This window comes from Bos mutus, chromosome 20 (genome assembly GCF_027580195.1).
Source record: "Bos mutus isolate GX-2022 chromosome 20, NWIPB_WYAK_1.1, whole genome shotgun sequence".
In the NCBI taxonomy this organism is placed as follows: Eukaryota; Metazoa; Chordata; class Mammalia; order Artiodactyla; family Bovidae; genus Bos; species Bos mutus.
In genome coordinates, this window is record NC_091636.1 from 14,839,760 (window position 1) to 14,858,180 (window position 18,421).

Genomic DNA, 18,421 nt, shown 5'->3' on the forward strand with positions numbered 1-18,421 from the left:
ATGACTGAGAGTCAGCATTTTTTTTCTTTTGGAGGACTACCTATTCTTATAGCCCATTTTTCTACTAGTCTACTCATCTTTCTTATTGCTATGTAAAATTCCTCCTATGCCATGTGCACGGCACATTTAGATGGTTTAAAGCTTACTTACCACCAGGATAGTTTTTTGTTATTTTGACTTGCTTCACATGTTACTTACTTTAGAAATGGGTGATGGATCATCTCGAAGAGATCATTTCATGAGAAGTGGATTTGCCTCTGGGAGGAGTTTGGGAAACAGAGGTAAGTATCTTTCTTTAATCATCTATTATAATAGCTGAATAGTGGAATGAATAGAGGCTTTTATGGTTGTTTCAGTTCAGTTCAGTCACTCAGTCGTGTCCTGACTCTTTGCGACCCCATGAATCGCAGCACGCCAGGCCTTCCTGTCCATCACCAACTCCTGGAGTTTACCCAAACTCATGTCCATCGAGTCGGTGATGCCATCCAGCCATTTCATCCTCTGTCATCACCTTCTCCTCCTGCCCGCAATCCCTCCCAGCATCAGGGTCTTTGCCAATGAGTCAGCTCTTCGCATGAGGTGGCCAAAGTACTGGAGTTTCAGCTTCAACATCATTCCTTCCAAAGAACACCCAGGGCTGATCTCCTTTAGGATGGACTGGTTGGATCTCCTTGCAGTCCCAGGGACTCTCAAGAGTCTTCTCCAACACCACAGTTCAAAAGCATTAATTCTTTGGCTCTCAGCTTTCTTCACAGTCCAACTCTCACATCCATACATGACCACTGGAAAAACCATAGCCTTGACTAGATGGACCTTTGTTGGCAAAGTAATGTCTCTGCTTTTGAATATGCTATCTAGGTTGGTCATAACTTTCCTTCCAAGGAGGAAGTGTCTTTTAATTTCACAGCTGCAGTCACCATCTGCAGTGATTTTGGAACCCCCAGAAATAAAGTCTGCCACTGTTTCCACTGTTTCCCCATCTATTTCCCATGAAGTGATGGGACCAGATGCCATGATCTTAGTTTTCTGAATGTTGAGCTTTATGCCAACTTTTCACTCTCCTCTTCCACTTTCATCAAGAGGCTTCACTTTCATCAAGAGGCTTTTGAGTTCCTCTTCACTTTCTGCCATAAGGGTGGTGTCATCTGCATATCTGAGGTTATTGATATTTCTCCCGGCAATCTTGATTCCAGCTTGTGTTTCTTCCAGTCCAGCGTTTCTCATGATGTACTCTGCATATAAGTTAAACAACCAGGGTGACGATATACAGCCTTGATGTACTCTTTTTCCTATTTGGAACCAGTCTGTTGTTCCATGTCCAGTTCTAACTGTTGCTTCCTGACCTGCATATAGGTTTCTCAAGAGGCAGTTTAGTGCAAGGTAAATCTGATGTAACTTAGTGTATAGTAGACTTTGTTGGGATGATGAATTTTTTTTTCAATACCAGTATTCTTTTCACTGTTTTACTTTTTAAGATAGTAGAAAATAGTTGAATTGATTAGATGGGTAGATTGATTAAAGAGAGTTGCTTCCTAGAGCAGCTTCCTAGAGCTTCTGCTTAATGTGTTGATGGTTTTTGTTCCCATTTGGCATGGGAGGAATGAGAGAAACTCCAGAGACTAGAATGTGAAGGACCTCTTTCTTAAGTTTTATGTTTCTCATGAAAATGCAGTATGTGAAACAGTTCTGTTAGCTCGCTAGTATTAAGAGGTTGTCTTTTCAAAATTCAAAGTTTTTATTGTCACTTTTAGAACAACCAGCACTAGATTTGACAGAAAATGACCCAGCAAAATACTTTCCTCCATTCCATTTTTAGATTTGTTGTTAAAATGCTGAAAATATTCTCACTGTATTTTAGTATAGTGCAACAAAATATTATTAGAACCTCAAATGGTCATATGAATTTTTAAATAAATTTCTTTTATGGGATGCCGTAAGCTAAGGTTAATAGTTTTAAATATACATGATACTTATTCTTGAATTTATTAAATGTTAGTTTTTGAAAAACTTTGGTATTTCTATATATTTTTATTCATTGGCAACTGAAAGTTGGTCTATGGTATTTCATTTGCTACTTGGAAAACTTAATTTTTTAAGATAGAGTTAACATAAGTGTGAATTTTATGCTTTGACATATTCTACTAATGAAATTTGTTGAAGATACATATATATTTTTTTGTTTTTAAGCCTGCATATTAAGTAAGAAGCATTAATGTTTTGGACCATGTAGTTGTACTTAGAGAGTCAAGTCTGTATTTTGTTTGCTACTACTAAGAAGTAACAAATACCTTAATATGACACTCAGGGAACTACTTAATATTTGGATATATTTTAAAATCCTAATTTAGAATGATATTTTTTGATACAGACTTCTAAACATTGTTGAATAGAGCCTTTTTAAATGAGAAAACCATCACTGAGATTTTACTATGAATTGTTATATTGTAGATTTAAATACATTAAATTTCTGATCAAAACTCTCTGTGAACATTGATACTTTAAAAAGTTATTTTTGAAAAATCTGAAAAAGGATGAATATATGTATATGTAAACTGAATCACTTTGTATACCTGAAACTAACACAAAATTGTAAATTAACTGTACTCCGATAATATTTAAGAAAAGAAAAAAGTTATCTTTAATACTGCATATAATCCTGGAAATTTATAGAAGAACCACACCTATCCCAAATGATTCAGTTTAACATTCTAGTTCGTTTCAATCTCTATGGTATTTTTTTTCACAACTTGGATATATCTAGTAACGTGGTTCTAAAATTGACTTTTAATTACCTAACATATATATTGACTAGCTTTTTATCTTCTGTGAAGTATGGCCTGAAAAGCCTTAGCTTTCTGAATCACATGCTTTTTTAGCATCTGATAAAAATACTGATAGTTGCATATACACAGTTTTACATGTGGCATTAGGAGTTTCACAGATCTCTTAGCTCCTCTGTATTAGGATATTACAGATGTAGGGAAGATAATTTGTGAAAATAACAAGATAATGATAATTATCCCAGTGATAATTTAAAGTGGCTATTTATAATGTTTTGGGTGCTTAAGTTTATGTTTTAAATAACTGTGCTGCTTAGCATAGAAACTCTGCCCTCAAAATTCTTAATTTAGTGGTAGAGAAGCACATGGAAAGAAATATTGCTTAAAAAGAGATACACATAGTATGCTGTGGGAATGTGATTGATGAATTGATTACAGTTGGAGGACTGAAGGAGGACTTCACAGAAGAGGTGGGTTTTGAATCAGGCTTTTGAAGAGTGAAAAGAATTTTGCTAGGAAAAATAGGAAAGCAAGGAATGTCATGCTGAAGGAATAGCATGTAGGAAATAGAATATATTAGAAGTTCACAGTGTGGAGTATGGGAAGTTGTTTTACGAGTTAAAATGTTGGGTGTTCAGAGTTGTATCAGTCAGTTCAGTTCAGTTCAGTCGCTCAGTCGTGTCCGACTCTTTGCGACCCCATGAATCACAGCACACCAGGCCTCCCTGTCCATCACCAGCTCCCGGAGTTCACTGAGACTCACGTCCATCGAGTCAGTGATGCCATCCAGCCATCTCATCCTCTGTCATCCCCTTCTCCTCCTGCCCCCAATATCTCAGAGTTATATAGTGGGATATTGCCGGGGTCCAGCCCCGGTGGATCCAGGGAATTTGAAGCGGGGACGGCGTTGGCGAGGATCAGGAAACAACTGCTTAATTAAACTTTAATTAAGGATATAAAGAGTAATGGAATAAGGATAGCTCAGTGAGGAAATTCAGTGGAGAAAAGAGGCTGAATAATTCAGCCAGAAGGTAAGAGAAAGAACGACATGGTGAGACCAAGTTTCGGTGAACAAGGCCCGCACTTTATTTTCCAAAGTAGTTTTTATAAGTTATGCATAGAGGATAATGGGGGAAGGGGTAGAGTCATGCAGCAAGCCAGGCTTTCTTCCTGCAAACTTATCATATGCAAAAGCTTAGGTGATTTGCATCATCTTCTGGCCCGGAGGCCTGTTAACATTTTAAGACCCTTTCTTCAGAAAACTTATTTTTCTCTAAAGGTGACTGGTCAGGAGCCACCCTCCAAAAGCATTAGATAAAGTTGCATTCCTACAGAGCAAAGGTGTGGTGGGCTATAACAAGAAAAAGAATTAACTCAAGGGTCCCAGGTTACAAACATTAAAGCTACTACTTATACCAATTATATTAATCAATACACTGCCAGGGACACAGCAGGTAAGGGATATGGAAACTTAACAGCAAACATTGGCCCAACAAGTGAAAAACCCTTCACCAATACAATTTCTAATCAATCTTTTAACTACTCAAAGGAATCTGTGTTTAGACAGTTTAGAACATCTCCTGCCTCTCACAGTTGGGAGGCTCTGAACAATCACATGTTGCCGGAAAAAACCTATTCATGCAGGCTAGAGGACTTCCAAAGGAGTTTGTAGGTTAAACACTGTCACACCCAGGAATTATTAACTGGAGCTGTAAGCTAACTCTTTTTTCAGAGAGGTAGTGGGGGACAGCCCCCCGTAAAGTCAGAGGTGTAGGTGAAAGCACAAAGCAGAAAGTAGGCAGACTCTGGTTTTGGGTGTAAATGCTCGAAAATTTCCAGGGGGACCCCTGAGGCTCGATCCCGCCTTTGCGTATGCCGAGCCTCCTTCCTCATGACCTTTGTCATGGGCAGAGTTCCTCACACTGGCTCCCAGCAGTGATAGAATTCCAGTTGAGCTATTCCAGGTCCTGAAAGATGATGCTGTGGAAAGTGCTGCACTCAATATGCAATATGCACTCAATATGCAATATGCTGGCTCCCGGCAGGATATAAAACTAAGAAGGTTGATATAGGGAAATACTATGGAGGAGTGGGAGATAAAAGGAAATGGTATTCTTAGCATTTTTTTGTTATTATATAGCTCTTTCTTAATTCTAATTTTAAAAAGTAGATTGAGAGTGATTTAAGTACTGGAAAAATGAATCGGGACTTCCCTGGTGGTCCAGTGACTTAAGACTCTCTGCTGCCAATACCAGGGGCCCTGGTTTGATGCTTGGTCAGGGAACTAGATCCCATATGCTGCAACTAAGAGTTCTCATGATGCAACTAAGACCTGGTGCAGCCAAATAAATAATAAATATATTTTTTAAAAATGAATAAATAATAATTAAAGGACAAGAGTATAGAATTTTCATTAGCAGTGACTTTCACATAGAGGTATGTGATCTATCTAAATAGCTGGATCTATCAAGGTGAGGTTTCAATATATAGAAAATCAGAGTTGAATAGAGTTCAATTGTAGAGTTGAATTTCCTGGTTAAAGTTCTCTAGTAAAATAGCAACTAGTTGAGAGCTGTATTTCAGCAATAGTATATTTACATTTTTAGTTTGGTATAATGTAAGAATTTTTAAAAAAGAAGTTGCAGGTATATTTTAATTTTATAAGTTCCTGTAATACTCTCTCCTCATCCTTGTAAGTTCCCTTACCACACAGATTCATTTAATTCCTAGTTATTGATGACACACTTGATTTTATACTTTAAAAAGTTTTAATTTTATCTGAACTTTTTCAGATCCTGGTGAGTCTAATAAAAGAGAGAATACGTCCACAGTGGGTGGTTTTGGAGTTGGAAAGAGTTTTGGAAACAGAGGTAATCTGCTTATGATGTCTTTCAATTGAAACTTAAGTGACACCTTATAGTCTTTGAGTTCTGTTTCCTTTTAAGTGTGTGCCTTTCCCAAGAATTTATGGAGATCACAAGGGAGTGCTTTCACTTTCCTAATCATAGTTTAGAGCAACACTTTATGCTGCTTTGGATGTGTTTGCTATTCTGTTTAGTTCTCTTGTTTTCCTTTTTAATAGCCATGCTACTTGCTGCAGCATCTCGTCAAATTGCTTTACCCCACAGGTGAACCCCACGTCTTTTCTCCTGTACTCATGATTTCCTTGCCCTGCTTCTGCAACAAGAGATCTATCTTACACTTCCAGGGGTGAACCTGAGTTTCCATCTGTACTTGAACAAAGAACCAGTGGTGGTGGTTTAGTCGCTAAGTTGTGTCTGACTCTTGCGACCCCGTGGACTGTAGCCTGCCAGGCTCCTCTGTCCATGGGATTCTCCAGGCAAGAATACTGGAATGGGTTGCCATTTCCTTCTCCAAAAGAACCAGTAGAAGTTTTGAATTTGCATTTTGTTTCTAAAAAAATTTAAAAACTATAAAGTAGAACTTACATAGAGTTTAAGATCAAAACCAATAGTACGTAGATGGAAGACTTCTCAAGCATTTTGGAGACTCAGCACTTGACTTTTCTGGGAAAGGTGTATGGAGGGAAAGGGGCAATTGTAGAGGGCAGTAGAATGTAATCCTTTTCTGAACCAACTTCAAAGATTGCAAATATTTAAATGAATAAAATAACCAAAAAATCTGTTTTGTTATATATAATCTTTTTGTAGGGGCTGTCTTTATTTTGAAATTATATATCTGCTTAAGGAAAAAGTGTTATCCATTCATATATAGAGGCCATATGGCCTCTATATATGGATACTTACTTTTTTATATGCTAATTATATATTAAATGTCTCTGAAGTTTAATGCTGGAACATGAGATTTTGTTGAGCCTGAGATGTTAAATGACTTAATATGTAGACACCTTGCATATAAATTTAATGTCTGTCAAAGAGTAATTGATTGGTCTCTGTACTATTGAAGCTGTAATTTAATATATTTTATTTAAATTAGATCATGATTGATAGACATTGCATATTGACATTTAAGTTACATTATCTGAGTAACTTGTAGTTACCTAGGTACCCTGAGTATCACTTCAGTAAAGATCATTTTATTAAGACTAATATTTTTAAAAATGTATGAAATATTACTGATGGATGCTTTTAAAGTGAACTTTAGAGCTACATCTATATGTTCCAGAGATGCATAGATCTAGACACAAGGTTTTATTCAATGAGAAATTTGAAAGCAGACTTTGGTGAAAGATTGTTTTTAAAATTTTATTAACAGAAGTTGGCAGAATCTCCTTGATACTGAGAAGGGAAAAATGATATGATATTGGATTGTAATTTAGTTGTCCTCCAGCAGATGAGAGTATAATTCATAAAATTCATAAAAATTTGATATTTTGAATAGAAAGTACATAGTGGTTATAGTGAGATAGGCACACGCATACCCATGTTTCACTCATGTACATATGGAGGAATATGTAACATTTTAGGTTATATAAGATTGGCTGGTATTTTAATCTTAAACTGACACAAGGCAGAAGTTGGCATACAATGCATATGCACTCATCACTATTTATATATATAGTTGTATGTGATTTATACAGTTTTAAAGGGACATCATAACTGTCAGTCCCTGTAAGGTGTGTGTTTCTCTGTTTCTCTTTCTTCTGCAGAAGAAATTGGTTTTTGGTCATTTGATTTAGGTAATTGTTTTCAGAAATTTGCGAGTTTAATTTTATGTTTTGTGTAGGTTTTTCAAATAACAAGTTTGAAGAAGGTGATAGCTCTGGTTTCTGGAGAGGTAAGTTCACTGTTTTTTGTAGTGACTTAAGAATTTAGTGTCTAGAATACATGTTAAGGAGAAAATATAATTAAGTATCTTAATCTGTTCCAGCTCTGATTTATTTAAACACAGTTTTATAAAGCAACTATCAGTCAGTTCAGTCGCTCAGTCGTGTCTGGCTCTTTGTGACCCCATGCACTGCAGCATGCTGGGCTTCCCTGTCCATCACCAACTCCCAGAGCTTGCTAAAACTCATTTCCATCCAGTCAGTGATGCTATCCAACCATCTCATCCTCTGTCGTCCCCTTCTCCTCCTGCCTTCAATCTTTCTCAGCATCAGGGTCTTTTCTAATGAGTCAGTTCTTTGCATCAGGTGGCCAAAGTATTGGAGCTTCAGCATCAGTCCTTCCAATGAACATTCAGAACTGACTTCCTTTAGGATTGACTAGTTTGGTCTCCTTGCAGTCCAAGGGACTCTCAAGAGTCTTCTCCAATACCACAGTTCAAAAGCATCAATTCTTTGGTGCACTCAGCTTTATTTATGGTCCAACTCATATTCATACATGACTAATGGAGAAACTGTAGCTTTGACTAGATGGACCTTTGTCAGCAAGGTAATGTCTCTGCTTTTTAATATGCTGTCTAGCTTGGTTATAGCTTTTCTTCCAAGGAGTAAGTGTCTTTTAATTTCATGGCTGAAGTCACCATCTGCAGTGATTTTAGAGCCCAAGAAAATAAAGTTTGTCACTGTTTCCATTGTTTCCCCATCTATTTGCCATGAAGTGATGGGACCAGATACCATGATCTTCATTTTTTGAAAGTTGAGTTTTAGGCCAGCTTTTTCACTCTCTTTCACTTTCAATAATAGGCTCTTTAGTTCCTCTCGGCTTTCTGCCATAAGGGTGGCTTCATCTGCATAGGCAAGGTTATTGATTTTTCTCCCAGCTGTCTTGATTCCAGCTTGTGCTTCATCCATGAATTCTTCTGGCCAGAATACTGGAGTGGGTAGCCATTCCCTTCTCCATAGGATCTTTCCAACCTAGGTCTCCCTTATTGCAGGCGGATTCTTTACCAGCTGAACCACCACGGAAGCCCCAAAGCAGTATCAGTTCAGTTCAGTTGCTCAATTGTGTCCGACTCTTTGTGACCAAAGCAGTATAGGCAGAGCCTTAACCAAGAATTCAGCCTTCCTAATCTGGGCTGTTGTCATCTATCTTAACTAATCTATGAAGTACAACTTTTGAATGCTGTGTTACCTTAAGAAAAAGAGGATAGTAGAACAAGTCAGGAAACAAAATTTCACTTTATATATAAATACAATTTGGGGCATGTAGGCACTTATTCAGACTCAAATAAGTATTTACAGTGGAAAAGGATTCCTGAGACTGGATCACTGCTAAAATCAAAGACATTTATGTGGTTTGAAGGTACTGACACTCTGGTTTGGAGGAATACAGAAAATGGTGAGAATAGAGTATTGTTAGCAGAAGATAGACTACAATAATTAATAATACTTTCCCAAGAGAACCTGATTGAGGAGATTTGAGTGAGGCCCTGGATCCTGTATTTAAAAGCCTCCCTGCTGACTCTGATGCCTCTTTCATTTGGTAACCACTGATCTATGGAGTCTTTATAACTTCTCTGCACACAGATGTATAGTGTATTTTGTGGTTATTTTTCCCGTATCTTGTGTCCCTTAGCTGGTCCAGTATAGTAATAAGGAGCTCAGATTTTGGAATCAGACACCCGGGATTTGAGACCCAGATCCTTCTCTTCCTGTCAGTTGTATTATTTTAAAAAAGCATGTTTAACTTTGTATTTCTTTTTTTCTGTTTATAAATTGAGGATAATACCCACCTCATAAGGTTTTTGTGAGGATTTAAAAAGTTAAAATAGAATTCATTTAGAAGAGTGTCAGATGGATACTGTTTTATGTGTTATTATTACATTATTTTTCTATAATTAGTAGATTATAACTGATCTTGGGATCATTATCTCATTTTTGTTTGTGCTTAACTTTATTTTTAACTCTACAGAGATTATTTTTTAATAACTTTTTATTTTGAAATCATTTGACTCAAGAAGTTTCAAAAATAGTACAGAAGATTTCCTTCAGCTTGCCTCTAATGTAATTGTACTCCTCACCCAGTTTCTCCTAATGTCATTAGCCTATTTTAATTCCCAGTGTGGTCAAAATAACTGTAAGTTTGTTTGAGGAGAACAGTTGGCCAAAGGTTATGTGAGGTGGGTTTTCTTTCATATATGACAATAAATGTTAGCTACCATCATCATTATTCCAGATGATGATGAATTATTATATCATCAAATAATAATTCCATTATTCCAGATTATTCTAAGAATCTTTCCAGAATTCTTTCTTTCCTCTTCAACCCCCTTGTATGAAATCTTTGCTTCTGAGAAGGTTGTCTTGATGTTAAATGACTCTTTAGGAATATTGTCAATTGTTGATGTCAGCTCAAATAGGAGCCTGCAACAAGAGCTGTGGGTCATTGTTTATTATAAATCAATATTAATTGAGTAGATTAGTACTTTTGTACATAAACAACTGATAGCTTTTAATCTGTCGAGCCACATATGTCATCACTGGGACCTAGTTCTCTGGCACTAAATGTTAGTGATATGTACAAAGATTCCTTGAAACCATCTTGGTATTTTCCAAATATGGGTTTATTGGAATCTTCTAGAAAGCTTAAAGTTATTACTGAAAGTTATATCAATAAGGTATAATTTTTTAATTTAGAAAAATTGTTCATTCCTGGATATCACTCTGCACATTCAAAATGAATCTCTCTAGGGTGGGTTCTGATAATTTATTTTTAACCAACTTTCCTGATAATTTTTAGTCATCCTTCAGTGTAGTGATCCTCATACTACTATGTATAAACTCTGGTAATGTTACTTAATAATGTCACTAAGGACAGAAAGCCGGGATGTCCCCAAATGCTTCCATTAGGATGGATAGGGAAAAGTTTGTATATATTAAAAAAACACTATAATGCCTCAGGTTTATTAAGAAAGACAATTTACAGATTAATGATGACATTATAAATACAATAGTTATGCATTTCTGAGATCCGTTTGACTACTCAACTGTTCAGATATTTCTGAAACTGTTTCGTGACATTTATGAAATTCTTATTTTTTGGCTGTGCTCAGAACTTGACAGATAACATGCTTAACATTTAGTATTTAGGTATATTAGGTGATTTTTAAAAAGAATTGACTGAATAATGTGTTTGTATTTTGTTGTTATGGTGATTTTAAAATTTAAAATTTTGTTCATATGTTAGCTTATGAATATATTTTTTCTCAGTAATTTCTCTTGTGATAGTACTATTTAGATACTACAGTAATATAAATACTGCAATAATTATTTAGATGCTATTCACATGTTAAATTTTTATTCAAGAATCTAGTATTGACTGTGAAGATAATCAAACACGGAACAGAGGGTTTTCCAAGAGAGGCGGTAAGGACCATGTTTTGGAACAACTTGTACTTAAGACAGAAATTAAACTGAAAAATTGATTTTGGAAGAGCTGAAAGAAAAATTCTGGTGGTGAAAACCTTTCAAGAAAAATACTTTGGCATATCCTTTATGCTGTTAATATTTGAGTTAATATTCAGTAGGTGTCTCTCCTTCTGCTTTCTGATGTCACTCGATTTGTCTTTTCCTAAGACCTCCAGAGTGTTCTATGAACTACAAAAGGTGGGACTGTGTGAATCTTGGTCATTCACAGTATAGATAAACTGGGATGTCTTTGTCTCTGAGTAGGAACATTGGAGATATGGGGGAAGGGAGAAGTTGTAGATTAATTACCATACTTGCTAATCCTGCCTCTGCTTGAGGTGAGATGGTATAAAAATTATAGTGCTCAGTTCTGGATTATCTATAGGCAGACATGTTAAAATAGCAACAATATCCATGAAAAACCACAGTGAACTTATAAAATTGCTACAAGTGTGCAAATATATTTATGATAGAACTTTAGTGTTTGGAGCTGCACTAGATACATCATAGTTTTTGCTGCAACTTGGAGATATCGTTTTCCCTTGCCTATTAGATGATTGGCTCATTGAATAGATCATTGAATAGCAGGCCTTCCTAGTGAAGCTGAGACTTGCTGTGGATTTCACTATAGCCTTGGATGAGTTGTGAGGGGCGGTGGGTAGGAATTTGGTGGTGAATCAGTTCAGTCGCTCAGTTGTGTCTGACTCTTTGCGACCCCATGAATTGCAGCATGCCAGGCCTCCCTGTCCATCACCGACTCCTGGAGTTCATTCAAACTCACGTCCATCGAGTCGGTGATGCCATCCAACCATCTCATCCTCTGTTGTCCCCTTCTCCTCCTGCCCCCAATCCCTCCCAGCATCACAGTCTTTTCCAATGAGTCAGCTCTTCGCATGAGGTGGCCAAAGTACTGGAGTTTCAGCTTTAGCATCATTCCTTCCAAAGAACACCCAGGACTGATCTCCTTTAGAATGGACTAGTTGGATCTCCTTGCAGTCCAAGGGACTCTCAAGAGTCTTTTCCAACACCACAGTTCAAAAGCATCAATTCTTCGGCGCTCAGCTTTCTTCACAGTCCAACTCTCACATCCATATATGACCACTGGAAAAACCATAGCCTTGACTACATGGACCTTTGTTGGCAAAGTAATGTCTCTGCTTTTCAGTATGCTATCTAGGTTGGTCATAACTTTCCTTCCAAGGAGTAAGCGTCTTTTAATTTCACAGCTGCAGTCACCATCTGCAGTGATTTTGGAGCCCAGAAAAATAAAGTCTGCCACTGTTTCCCCATCTATTTCCCATGAAGTGATGGGACCAGATGCCATGATCTTTGTTTTCTGAATGTTGAGCTTTAAGCCAACTTTTTCACTCTCCTCTTTCACTTTCATCAAGAGGCTTTTTAGTTCCTCTTCACTTTCTGCATAAGCTGAGTCTTTAATGGCAATTGTAGGGGGCCCTGCAATGATGGGGCGGACATTTAGTTAAGAAATAGACTTGTCTTTTAACATTGCTCTCCTTCCCCCTTTAACAAGGAGTTTTGACACTAATGTTCCTAAAACATAGCTCTTTTGGTTTTCTGCAGAACAGTGGCTATCTTTCTTACTATTCAGTTTTCTTTAAATCATTTTAATTCATATTTAAGTGCAGCAATGAAAAGCCAGTTGCAGCTCTTTGTGCTTGATCCTGGCTTATTGACTAGTGTAGGTTGTCTAGTAGGGTGTCCCTGATTGCTATTTTCTTTAGATGTATACATTTGAAGGTAGAAAACTTGTGTGTGACACGGTGGTCACTCAGTAAATACAGATGTGTGTGTAAATAGAACCGTATCTAAGTTTATGTTGAAGTATGATGTCATACAGGAACAGGTTGGTGCATATGTCATAAATGTATACAGCTCAGTGATTTTTCAGTAACTGAAAACACCTGGGTTCTGTGTTTTCCCAAGCACGCAGATCAGGAGTAGAAACTACTAGATCCTCAAAAACCCCTTTCATGCTCATTTTTAGTCATTAGCACTGCCCTTCCAGTTAATCTCTATTCCGACTTCTAGTAGCATAAATTTAAAAAAATTTTGTATTTAATATAAATGGAATCACATAGTATATAATATTTTTGTGGTTAGCTTCTTAATTGTGAGATTGTCTTATTGTTGGTTGCAGTTGAAGATCATTATTGCTATATAGTGTTCTTTTGTTCTCCTGTTCTGCTAATGATGTGTACTTGGATTTTGTACAGTTTTGGACTGTTCTGAAACTACTGCTCTGAACATTCAAGTACATTTCTTTTGGTGACACTTGTTAGTGTTTGTCTTTTTGACTATAGTCATTTAATGGATATAAAGTGGTATCTCATTATGGTTTTTTATAATTGACATATAGTTGATGTATAATATTTTGTAAATTACAGGTATCAAAACATAGTGATTCATACTCCACTTATAGTTATTATGAAATGTTGGCTGTATCCTCTGTATTGCACAACATATCCTTGTATCATTGTGATTTTGATTTGCATTTCCTGATGACTGTGATGTTGAGCAGCTCTCCATGTGTATATTGGTCATTTGTATATACAGATCTTCCAGATAGAAAATCAGTAAGGCAACAGAGATCCTGAATGACGTATTAGAACAGTTAGACTTAACTGATATTTTTAGGACATTCAGTTCAGTTCAGTTGAGTCACTCAGGCTCTCTGCGACCCTGCGGACTGCAGCACACCAGGCTTCCCTGTCCATCACCAACACCCATAGCTTGTTCAAACTCATGTCCATTGAATTGGTGATGCCATCCAACCATCTCATCCTCTGTCGTCCCCTTCTCCTCCCACCTTCAATCTTTCCCAGCATCAGGGTCTTTTCCAACAAATCAGTTCTTCACATCAGGTGGCCAAAGTATTGGAGTTTCAGCTTCAGCATCAGTCCTTCCAATGAATAGTCAGGAGTTATTTGCTTTAGGATTGACTGGTTTGATCTCCTTGCAGTCCAAGGGACTCTAAAGAGTCTTCTCTAACACCACAGTGTTTATAGGTGTCACTTTTTCTTTTTAGTCATTTTTAGGTTTTGTTCGCAAAGCAAATAGTGGATTTTTAAAAAAAAAAATAATACCTTTTATCTATTTACTGGTAAAGTTGAGCATTTATAGGTCAAATACAGCATTTCTCTTTAGTAACTATCTGTTGATGGCTTAAAATATTAAAGTCATTGAATTATGCAAGGCTTAAATTAACTTGGCCACCGTGTCCCCAAGATTTCTTTGTTGGTTTTTGTGTCGTTTGTGTGTTTGTGTTTTAATATTATAGGTTATCAAGACGGAAATGATTCAGAAGCTTTAGGATCGTCCAGAAGAGGTGGAAGAGGTAGTTTCCGAGGTTGCCGTGGAGGATTTGGTCGAGGAAGTCCAAGTTAGTAGTGGATTGCAAATAGTGTCCTTCATTTATTAAAGAAATGATTAAAAATAATACCTATCACATATAAGATTGTTATGACTATATGGGGATGGTTTAGTATAGTGGCTGGTACATAATCACTTACGCTATGTAAAATATTATTTTGTAGACACATGTAATTCCTTAGAGATTAAATGAGAATATGTGAATCTTTCTAACAGTTTGTGTGATGCAGTTCTTTAATATTACATGCTGTGAAGCATTTCAGAGCTTTGATAAAGATGACTGACCTTACAAATAAGTGGCATTCTGATGACTCAGCCTCCCATTATACCTTCTTATACCAGTGTGATTTCTACCTAAATTTTTCCAGTCATCTTTCCTTGGTGCTAAGATATTGTCTCCTGAGGTCACTTTTGGAATGCATATCTCTCTTAACAGAGGAGAACAGAATAGTGAAACTAAAAACATAAATGATTTAATAATTTAATAGATGTGTAGCAGATTAGTGAATTGTCACTTTTTTAAAAGTGAAGAGATCCAGAGGGTTGCTGTTTAAGACTGATAAAGTTTGATTTGAGTGCAGTGGGTACCAAGGGATGCTATTCTGGAGAATAAGCAGTAAGATTATGTAATGTGAAATTTTGAGGGACAGTAACAGTGCTGTTTTTCAAAGGTAATTTAATTTGCCTATATCATATTTTGGTGTAGTATTAGCTCTGACTACTTTTATAAGATAATTTTAATAAAATTTTGAGAAAGTAATTTGTAATAGAAGGAAATAATTTATGGAAAAATCCTTCTGTGTGATACTTCAAAAATACTATGATTCCTGTTAAATTATTTTATCTTGCATCTTTTTAATTTCTGGTACCATAAATTGATTTTTTTCTGTTTACTGCATGATTTAAAAGTTTTAAAAGGTAACATAATCTAAATTTTTATCTGGAAATCTAGATAGTGATTATGAACAAGATGAGGGGACCCAGCGCTCTGGTGGCATTTTTGGTTCTAGAAGATCAGCATTAAGTGGTGCAGGTGAGAAATAGAATTTATTACTGAATGTGAATCATTTACATTTGCTTCTAGCTCTAGGATTATTGAACCTAATATATATTTTTAAGTATATTAGATTGGCTCATGATTATCTCTGCTTTTTAGATTTGTAGGGAAAAAGAACGTGGACAGTTTTCCCTCCCTCATAAAATTTGTGCTCTGTGAATTATTCCTTCTTTCTTATCTACCAGTTAATTTGAAATATAAATTATACTTTTGGTTAGAAGAAGGAAAATGAAGTTTCCTTTGGTTTCAAAGAAAGGATTCTGAGGGGATTTGAGGAGAAAGTGAAAAAAAAAAAGCATTCTGTTAATGAAAATGTTTAAAAGTAGTTAAATGAACTGTAGTATTAAAAAGAAATGAGCTATCAAGCCTGAAAAGACATGGAGGAGCCTTAAATGTGTACTGTGTGCATGCTAAGTCACTTCAGTTGTGTCAGATTCTTTGCAACCCCATGGACTGTAGCTCACCAGGCTCCTCTGTCCATGGGATTCTCTAGGCAGGAATACTATAGTCGGTTGTCATGCCCTCCTCCAGGGGATCTTGCCAACCCAGGGATTGAACCTGCGTCTCCTGTGACTCCTGCATTGCAGGCAGATTCTTTACTGCTGAGCCACTGGGGAAACTCTAAATATGTGCTACTGAGTGAAAGAAGCCAATCTGAAAAGACCATATACTATATGATTCCAGCTCTGTATGACATTCTGGAAAAGGCAAAACTGTAAGAAGAGGGGTGAAAAAAAATGAGTGGTTGCTAGGGGTTCAGGGAAGGGATGAACAGACAGAGCATTGAGAATTTCTAGGGTAGTGAAGTTACTTTGTATGATACTGTAATGATGGAGACATGCCATGATATACTTTTGCAAACATAAAAAACACTGTGCAGTACCATGAATGAGCTGTAATGTAAACCGTGGACTTTGGGTGATTATGTTGTGCCAGTATAGGTTTATCAGCTGTAACAAAATACCTCTCTTGTGGGGAATGTTGATTATGGGGAGGGGGGGAATATGCAGGTGTTAGGACTGGAAATATCTGGGAAGTCTCTGTATTTTCCCTTTAATGTTTCTGTGAACCTGAAATTGCCCTAAAAAATGAAGTGTTTAAACAAAATGTTCAAATGAGAAAAAGATTTTAGTTAAATATAGAATTAGGAGATGGGTGGATTAAGGGTCTAGGAATCCTGAGAAATTACTCAGATTTCTCAGAAATAGCTATATGTTTTATGTGCTTGAAGAGGAGCTGTGTTTTCTCTGAATATTCTGTGAAACAATGCCTTACAGGTAATGGTGACACTTTCCAAAGCAGAAGTGGTGGTGGAAGTGGACGAGGTGAGTTCTTATTTGGTTTACCTGTAAGTGGTTAAAATGACTGTAGTCCAAGTTTAATTTTTGAAGTTAAAGGTAACTGTTGCTGCTTTTATACACACTTCGAGGAGTATACATTTGCACGGCTAGTTTGGAGAAGTTGTTCTTTTGTTGTTTAGTTGCTATGTTGTGTCTGACTCTTGCAACCCTGTGGACTATAGCCCACCATGCTCGTCTGTCCATGGGATTTTCCAAGCAAGAATACTGGAGTGGGTTGCCATTTCCTTCTCCAGGGGAAGCCAGTTGTTTACTACTACTCTTTAATCCAGCAATTCCATTATATACTGTAGGTATATATGTTTAATACATATAAAAGGATGTTCACTGAAGCTTCATTTATAATAAGTGAAAACTGAAAATCACCTAAAATTCATCAATAAATAACTGTTTAATAAATAGTATAACCATAAAATAGGAGTTACCATGCAAATGTTAAAGATGGAGATGTAATCTGTGTTTACAGATTCTTATATTAAAATAATCTTCCTTATTATGAGATAATTAGCTTGGTATAGGGGGTAAAAAAAATTCAGTATAGATAATTTTATACTATTAAAAAAATCTCAGAGTTAAAAATGCTTAAATTTCATATAAAAGTTAAAATATTTTCCAGACTAGTAAAACAATAAAGCTTGTTTAATATCTCTGAAAAATTCTGAGATCATTATTAGTCTGAGAGCATTCATAGTGGCAACTCCCTTGAACCACTTTTCCCTGCTTCACTCCTTCAAATTCTTGGTTTCTTCGGTGCAGAAAAAGATTATTAATGGCTAAACCATATTTTATACAAATTATTAGATCTTGTTTGAAAAGGGGTTTGAAGACCTATGGACATACAGGATAAGAAAATTAGAGAGTACACATATAAAAATGCTATATGTTAGCCTTTCAAATCTAATGCAGTCCTTATTCTTTTTGTGATAGTATCTGAAAATGGCACGATCAATGACTCCTTGTCTAGAAACCACAAGGGTAGCATGTGGAAAAGAGTTAACATGATAGGCCTGACTGCTCTTCTTGGAAAGTCCTTCTTACGAGACCCTTCCCTGACTTCTGGGAACTTGGATTTTGGGAGGGGTCTCAACACCCTTAACCCCACAGAGTGGTCCACTGTGCCTAAATGGTTTGTAAAACAATGTGGTTTATAATGAATACCCACTTTTCTTCTGGGAGTTGGGACATTTGGTACATGCCAGGCAGAAGGTGCCTGCCTGCTTTATCAGCCCCTCATAAGAACCCTGGATATTGAATCTCTAATTGATTACTCTGGTAAACATTTTCAGCATGTTGTCACAAGTTGTCCTGTATGACACCAGTGGGAGTGACTCTTGAAATCTTGTACCTTGTCTTCTCTGGCCTTTTCCCCATACCCTTTTTTCCTTTGCTTATTTTGCTCCATATCTTTTCTATGTAATAAGTCACAGCCGTAGTTATGACTGTATTCTAAGTCCTAGCAAATCATAGAACCTATAGGTTATAGTGGGGACATCTCAACAGAGATGGTCTTTTAGTTCCTGTTAGAAAATATATTCCTTTGTTGAGGAATATAGGAATAGGAAAG

The 18,421-nt window shown here is 36.5% G+C and overlaps 1 protein-coding gene across 1 annotated transcript in view; it reads left to right on the plus strand.

Annotated features, from left to right (window-relative positions):
• The first annotated feature begins 207 nt into the window (after window positions 1-207).
• The window catches only part of DDX4 (DEAD-box helicase 4), a 42,053-nt gene continuing 23,839 nt past the window's right edge, over window positions 208-18,421 (plus strand). Inside the window, exons 1-7 of the mRNA XM_005887382.3 lie at window positions 208-281; window positions 5,573-5,650; window positions 7,488-7,538; window positions 10,951-11,010; window positions 14,351-14,452; window positions 15,395-15,475; window positions 16,777-16,824. Of these exons, the coding sequence (XP_005887444.2) occupies window positions 239-281; window positions 5,573-5,650; window positions 7,488-7,538; window positions 10,951-11,010; window positions 14,351-14,452; window positions 15,395-15,475; window positions 16,777-16,824 (463 nt within the window). The 5' untranslated portion in view covers window positions 208-238. The remainder of the gene's footprint in view (window positions 282-5,572; window positions 5,651-7,487; window positions 7,539-10,950; window positions 11,011-14,350; window positions 14,453-15,394; window positions 15,476-16,776; window positions 16,825-18,421) is intronic.